The following is a 7,315-nucleotide window of genomic DNA, read 5'->3' as shown; positions in this document are numbered from 1 at the left end:
TACTTGCACCAAATTCAACCACTTCTAATTGCTCCCAAGGTACCTTTGAATGTGAACAAGTCTGAGACAACGAACCACCGCCACCTGTCGGTTCAACTACTGGAGAGTCAAAAATAGACGGACTCATCACAAACGAGGCAAAATGTGGGAGAGGAGAAAAACTAGGTTCATGTGGTGGTGGTGGTGGTGGTGCATGTAGTGGAATTGAACTATTATCATCGGGGTGTTCCACATGAGGATGGTCATGTCTGTGGCTAGCTGCATCCTTTTGTGGTTGGCGTTCTTCCTCTAATAAGCCCTCACCTTGCTGACACAACTCTTGGTTGCCCTTAAAAACACCGTGTTGTGGGGGTTAAAGGCGCAAAAACTTTTCGAACATGCCCATGTGCATAAGCCCCGCCAAAGCAACATCTCGGTAAGGGGCGGGGACCCCCAGCATATTGAGGGCCTTAAGACAACGAGTCTGCAAATGAAACATTAACACATGTTATTTGATGAATTTCGTAGTGACGTACATATGGAAAGGACAAAGTTGAAGTTAATTGTTCTTACCACTCCATCTACACCACAACCAACACGGCCAATACAACGCCTGGTAATCCTATCATACCGAGCCGTGTAAGGGTCGTCTAAGGGGTATTAAACTAAGTCAATATCACCCGGCGGTACGACTAGATTAAGTCTATTATTCCAAACTTCTATAATTATTCGGTACTTCAAGACCCAATCTAACGCACCACTTTGAAGGGTTTTACTGTGTGGCAGATCTAAAGAGTGAGACGGTGGGGGGATGCATTGGCAGAAACCAAATTGGCACATGACTCGCTCGGGCTGGTGATATTGACAAACAACATAATATATTAGGGGAATAGTAGCCCGCCAAATAGCTCTGCCAGCCCGACAATATTCTGGTAGAGACTCAAGGAGCTCCTCACTATATGGGGTCCAAATGACCTGCAAAAATATATGTTCAAAAAATACATCGAAGCAGTTCAATGCAATCAACATGTTTTGTAAAGAAGGGAGAAAGATGGTCATGAAAACAATTAACGAGTAAAGGTATTAATTTTTAAGCAATTCAATGCAATCAACATGTTTTGTAAAGAAGGGAGACAAATGGTCATGAAAATAGTTCAAGAGTAGAGGTATTGAAGCAAACTTGCGTATGTACCTCATCCGGTCTCTGGATGTCAAGGTGGTACCTGTAAGCGCCTACGAGATGGGTCGACAAGTTAGGGGAATGAAATGCATCGTCCCACCTGAGAACTGTACAAGTTCAACATAAAGAAAGAACGGAATATCCAACAAAAATAATACAAATGTTAAGTTTTGAACAAAATTAATTTTTTAACTCTTTTGTGCTTAAATTTGAAGTGAAGTTACCGTCTAATAAGTGGAGCACCAGCCTTCGGAGCACGCTTCCCTAATCGTCCTGGGGCAAAATAGGGCAACCACTCCCAAGCCCAAACCTGCAACAGTATGAAGAAGCCTGTAATCTGTTTTGTGCCAGCCTTACAACCATGGCATAGGTTATGGTAGAGATTGGCAAGAGCACCACTGCCCCAACTATACGCCCCAGCTTCATCAAAGTTCTCCAAATGTTCTAGGTTAGCCAAGTGCACATATCCCCCTATGTGGAAGATGAACACACAATCATAGGAAATATGAGGAAAGTTCTTAACAGACTATACAAAAATTAAAAACAACCACTACATATAAGTATCATGAAGTCATAAAAACCCAAATAATTTGTCCACTTTATTTCATTTGGTTACCTTTCAAATCACAGATGGAAGCAAATATAAAAGCCCTACATTGAACATTTGAAATATTTTCTACAAACGATTGCAAAATACTTGAGTGGTCAGCAAATATAGTTTCCCCCATAAGCAACAACAAGTAGCCACATGCACGGCGCGCAACAACCTCTGGGTCAGCCCCTTCCTCTACCTGGCCAGTGAACTTATCACTTAACCAGCTGGCCTTGACCTTCATCCCATTTATGTCCAACTCTTCTGTAGGTTGTTCCCCCAATAGACGTTTACACAAATCATGAGGCTTCAAGTTTGTATTTCTAGTCACAGGTTTACCTTCAACCGGAATGCCTAACAAAACCTCAACATCTTGTAGCGTGATTGTGGACTCACCAGGCCACAAGTGGAACGTGTGTGCCTTAGGCCGCCATCGCTCCAAAAGTGCCGTAATGAGACCCCAATCCACGGACACAAACAGCAATGAAAAAAGGCCCTCTAAACGGGCACGTCGTATCAACTCTAAAACTGGGGGTGACGGCCATGGCAATGCTCGTATACTTTTCTTGGCACTACGAACTCTGACTTTTTTTGAATCCACAGGCCGCGTGCACTAAAATTGTAATAACTCCGATTTTTAGTGAATAAAAAATCTCGTTATTTTATTCAAAAACCTTTATTTATTCTTGGTTAACTTTATAATTTCTTTTAAATCCATCATAATTAGACTTGAGACTTACAAAATTAGATTTACCTCACGCCAAACAACCTAGTCATTTTTTAAAGACAAGTGAGCTTATAAAAGTACTAATATATTTTCTTTATAATTGAGATAGGATATTAAAATTATATTTCTTGGCTAGAGATCCTACTTGGCCAATGTTGTTAGTTTCTAACCAATTAGTTGGAGAAACTTAACTACCAATTCACCTAGTTATCTTCTCCTAACCCTAAATGAACCTTTGCCCATTGGACAATAAAAGTTAGGGAAACTTTTATCCATTGGACAATAGGAAACCTAGATTTTTCCACCAAAGGTACCATTCTAGATTTGTTAAAGTACATATATAAGATTATATATAGTCATATGTACTTCATAGATGTATATAAACTTGCTTAAAGGACTTTAGTCCTTTCAAGGTATTATTCTAGAATATATTACCTCACCCCTTTAACCATTGGTCAATACATGCTAGGGTAAACTTTACCCCTTAGATAATCAGGTTAGTCTACCAACAAGTACTAGGATTTTATTAAATAATCACTTCCTAGATTTTTCATATGATTTTATCTTTAAAAAATAATAATAATAATATGTCTATGTACCTTATAAATCTATTGCCCTAGATTTTCTAAAGATATTGTTATATATAGATATGTGTACTAAGGTACTCTAAGATAATAATGTAATAGGATCATGTGCTTATTAGATTAGTTTATTAGGAAATCTTGACCTTATAATTTTTTATTGGATACTTGGAAATCTTAGTAGATTAGATAGTACATTATGTACTTCTTTATTTATGTATATATACTTGGTCATACATATATATACTCACACCTAGTACGAGAGAGAGAGAGAGAGAGTAGCCGAGAGAGGGAGAGAGAGAAGAGAGAGAAGAGTAAGGGAGAGATTTGAAGTGTACCTTGTCTTGATCTTCCATAATCTTCATACACCCTTACAATCTATGGTTATACACTCCTCCAAGCAAAATCTATCTCCCATTGTCCTTTTATGTTCTTTTAATCACTAAATCTTTGTACAAACCCTACTTTCTTCCATAAGATCTTTCCAAACCAACCCTAGAAGTACTAAATCTAGCCATACAAGCCTAGAACTAGGTGGGAGATGTACAAGCAACCCTTAACCTAACCTTTTAAGCTTTCAATCAAGCTTGACAAGTGAAAAAAAAAATCAAAGATATATATATATATATATATATATATATATATAGAGAGAGAGAGAGAGAGAGAGAGAGAGAGAGAGAGATATTTCGGGTGGGAGAGGGAGAAAGACATGCCTTTCTTATAAATAGCAAGCTCACTTCAAGCTTAAACTCACACCTTCACTCCTTGCTCCAACTTCTCTCTAGAAATTCTAAACTTTCTTAGTTCCAAAGTTCAAGTTTCTTTAAGTTTCTTGAAGTTCTTGAGAGCTACCACCAAACCACCTCCAAAAACCACCCCTAGATATTTAAAGTAGCCTAGTTTAGTTAGCAAAGTTGTTTCTAGGAAGAGAAAATCCATCTCTCTTCCTTTCGAAGTACTTTAGAGCCGTTATGCCGCCGATTCGCAAAACCGATGACCTATTCTCAAAACCGACCAACCGCCAAGAAGAAAGGTAGAGTCCCTTGTCCACTAACTCTACGTTTAATGTAGAACCGTATGTTGGAGGTATAAGTAGATTTTCCTGTATATAAGGTTATCTATCACCTATAAGGTTTGAAATGCATGATAGTTAACAACTTACTTAGCTAATGGAAGTATGAGCATGTTGAATAACCGACTTTTACTTCAATAAACATATGTTGTTTTGAACTTCCCACAAAAGAGGAAAGAATGGATTTTGATAGATAGAAACTTATCGCTTGTTTAGAAGTATTCATATTTTGATCTTATGATGGTTATGAGCATGTATACATGATTGTTAGAATTACTTGTCTAGTGGTGTGCTAAAGCATAAGTGATTATCACTCCAATGGCGTCCATACATGTGGCGTTATGCTTTAAGTTGTGATATGAGCATGATAGAAAAATATAGAGTTGGATGATCTTGCTAGTTTAGTTTCAAGATTACAATGAATGATTTGTGATTACGTATGTGAAAAGTCCTACCGCGGAGTCGTTGCATGAAAACGAGACACAAAAATTGAGAAAGTAGAAACATGACACCTAGGGTATGGTTAATGAAAAGGCGTGTTTTGAAAAGGTGAATGTTTTGGAAACCGCAATGTGGCCAGACGTGGTAGCCCATTGTATGGTGTGTGTTTTGTGTGCCAATGGGAACCCGGAGTGGAGGAACCATTGTGAGGATACTCAGGAGACCGAAACAGTGGAACGAAGGCTGGGTGTGTGGCTTGGTTATCTGCGGAGAGGAGCCCATGCAAAGTGTGCCAATGGGAACCTGGTGCGGCGAAACCATTGTGAGGATACTCGAGAGACCGGAATGGCGGAACCGAGGTTGGGTGTGTTAAAAATGATTTTGAAAATGTTGATATGGTTATGAATGTGGAAAATGGTAACACGGTCTACGAGGAGTCGCGTAGGAGAAACTCAAAAAATCATGGACACCAACGTTAGTTGAATAGTAAATGCGGATGTGTCATTGTTAATTATTTTGCCGAATATGTATGCACTATGTGGAAATCATGGAATTTATGATCATTTGTTCGTAAGTTAAGGGTTAGTGGGTATGGGTTACTCTATTGAGCTTTTGTAGCTCACGATGTTACCTTTGGTGACCCTGACATATTATATTGGTGGCGACGCTGGTATAATGTGTCAGATTTTATAGATGAACAGAGTGAACTCTTCACCTTGGAAGCCGAGGAGCCGAGGAGCTGGCCAGGATGGAGGAACAGCCGGAGCAGTAAATAGGAACCCTAGTTCCCTCCCTTATTTGAATAAAAGTACTTTTGTAAGGTTTATGATGTAATATTGAGCCAGACTCTATTTAGTTTTCAATGAAAAATTGTTTATTTAACGTTCCCAAAATTCGGGGCATTACAAAAATAAATTGGTAATTCATAGGTTAGATTGACAAATTTACACTAAAGTTTATGAAATACGTACATTATCCAAATGTCACTTACATCAGCTTCCCAAACTTCTCGAGAGCGGTGCTACTATTGTAAACGTAGAATTAACCCATCTCTGGGCCCCGGGTCAGGACTACGAAGCTCATTAAGGTTGAGGTCCATAGTATGACCTATATTTTAGATTAATTGTCAATTTCGACATATTATTACTAAACAATATATAGGCAAATTTACAAAGACTTGAACAAGGGATTTTGCGCCTACTCAATTTAAGGTGCAAAAAACTTTTCTCAACCATTCATAAAAGGGAAAAGAGAAATGAAAACCGAAAAAGAATAACTTAGGATTGGAACATAAGAAAAAGATATGTAAATCAGCACACAGTAACAAACAAAGTTGTTTGAAAACAAATCCACTTTACGTGCAAAGAACTTGACGATAACGATTTAGGACGGAGCACGATTCAAAAAAGGAATTTTATTGCCGTGGATCCAAGTAGAGTTCTACTGTTGTTGACTGGACCTAAGTTTATTATTCAAATTGGAATTGGTTTGACTGTGTTAAAAAACAAAACCCTCCGTAGCTTTCACCAATCTATAGCACGTATTTTTTCATTTCACCAAAGCCTCACCGGCATTTTCTCCCTCCTCTTGCTCCTCCTCACTGCAGACTCCACTCTCCTACCATGTAAAAAAGCCACAAACCCACTTCACAGAAAGTCAGAAAATTGATTTACTATCCTTTATGTGAACAATTTGGGTGTATAAAGTGCTAAATTGCTATGGGCCTAATTTCAAAATTTAGATATATACAACCACGAACCCACTTCACAAATTCTCATCTTTATAGAAATTGGGTATCAAAAGTGCTCAAGTATTATGGGTCTGATTTCATAATTTGGTTGGTACCAGGTAAACAACCACAATCCCAGTTCAGAAGAATCTCCAATTATGTGGTGTCAGTCCAGAACTTGTGTCGGCTCCGGCTTTAATTGGGTTTACTAGAGGACGGTGGAATTGGTTTCCAAGAATTGTTCGAGGCGTTCATAAACTAGCTTGGAAACCTGAGTTATGGACAAACAAATACTTGCCATATTGTTGTGGGTGTGAGGCTCCGTTCCAGAACTAAAGAAAAACCCTTATTTTTTAAGAAGGCAATTTCAAGCTAAAAAAATTATGGACTTATTGAAATCTAAAAATATGCAATATGGATCTTGTTTGGAAGATCTCGATGAGATCTTTTATATGACGCAAAAAAAATTAAAAAATTATTTTTCATTTTCTTTATTTTTGAGTTTGAAAATGTGAAATAAGCTGCTTATTTTTTAAGAAGGTTTCTGGAACGGGGCCTGAGTTGCATTGCAACATTTGGGTAGTTTAGGCAGCAACATGAGAGAAATGAACCCTATGCGGGGGTGAAAATAGATAAACGACCACAAACCCATTTCAGAAAGTCACTAGATACACATACATTCATAATCTTTTGGTGCATAATGTGCATGAGGAGAGTTATGGTTTCGATTTCATGACAAGGTTCATACCAGGAAAATAGCCCCAAACCCATTTCAGATAATTCCCTAAAATCTAGAGATGTGCTTATAAAGTGGTGTATGAATTGCTAAACTTTTATGGGTTTGATATGTAGAATTTGCAGAATTAAGCAACAACGGAAGAGGGATGAACCCTATGTGGGTGTAAACCTAGGCATTGATGTGTCGAATTTCCTCTCTCCTATCGATTTGGTCGCTTTTTTACAACTGCAGAAGATCACCCATCTCACGTGTGGACTGGGGATTAATGCCCTAGG

At 38.3% G+C, this 7,315-nt stretch overlaps 1 protein-coding gene across 1 annotated transcript; it reads right to left on the bottom strand.

Annotated features, from left to right (window-relative positions):
- Positions 1 to 328: 328 nt before the first annotated feature.
- LOC131316137 (serine/threonine-protein phosphatase 7 long form homolog) lies at positions 329 to 5,675 on the bottom strand. The gene is made up of 6 exons (XM_058345413.1): positions 5,564 to 5,675; positions 1,857 to 2,364; positions 1,384 to 1,630; positions 1,172 to 1,259; positions 553 to 954; positions 329 to 463 (listed from the first exon to the last, which is right to left on the bottom strand). The coding sequence occupies exons 2-5, from the start codon at positions 1,993 to 1,995 to the stop codon at positions 640 to 642; spliced, it is 789 nt and encodes a 262-aa protein (XP_058201396.1). The 5' UTR covers positions 1,996 to 2,364; positions 5,564 to 5,675; the 3' UTR covers positions 329 to 463; positions 553 to 639.
- Positions 5,676 to 7,315: the final 1,640 nt, after the last annotated feature.

Source organism: Rhododendron vialii, chromosome 2a, assembly GCF_030253575.1.
Source record: "Rhododendron vialii isolate Sample 1 chromosome 2a, ASM3025357v1".
NCBI classification, from domain to species: domain Eukaryota; kingdom Viridiplantae; phylum Streptophyta; class Magnoliopsida; order Ericales; family Ericaceae; genus Rhododendron; species Rhododendron vialii.
Note: the sequence above shows the minus strand (reverse complement) of the source record. Positions and strands in the feature narration are given on the sequence as shown.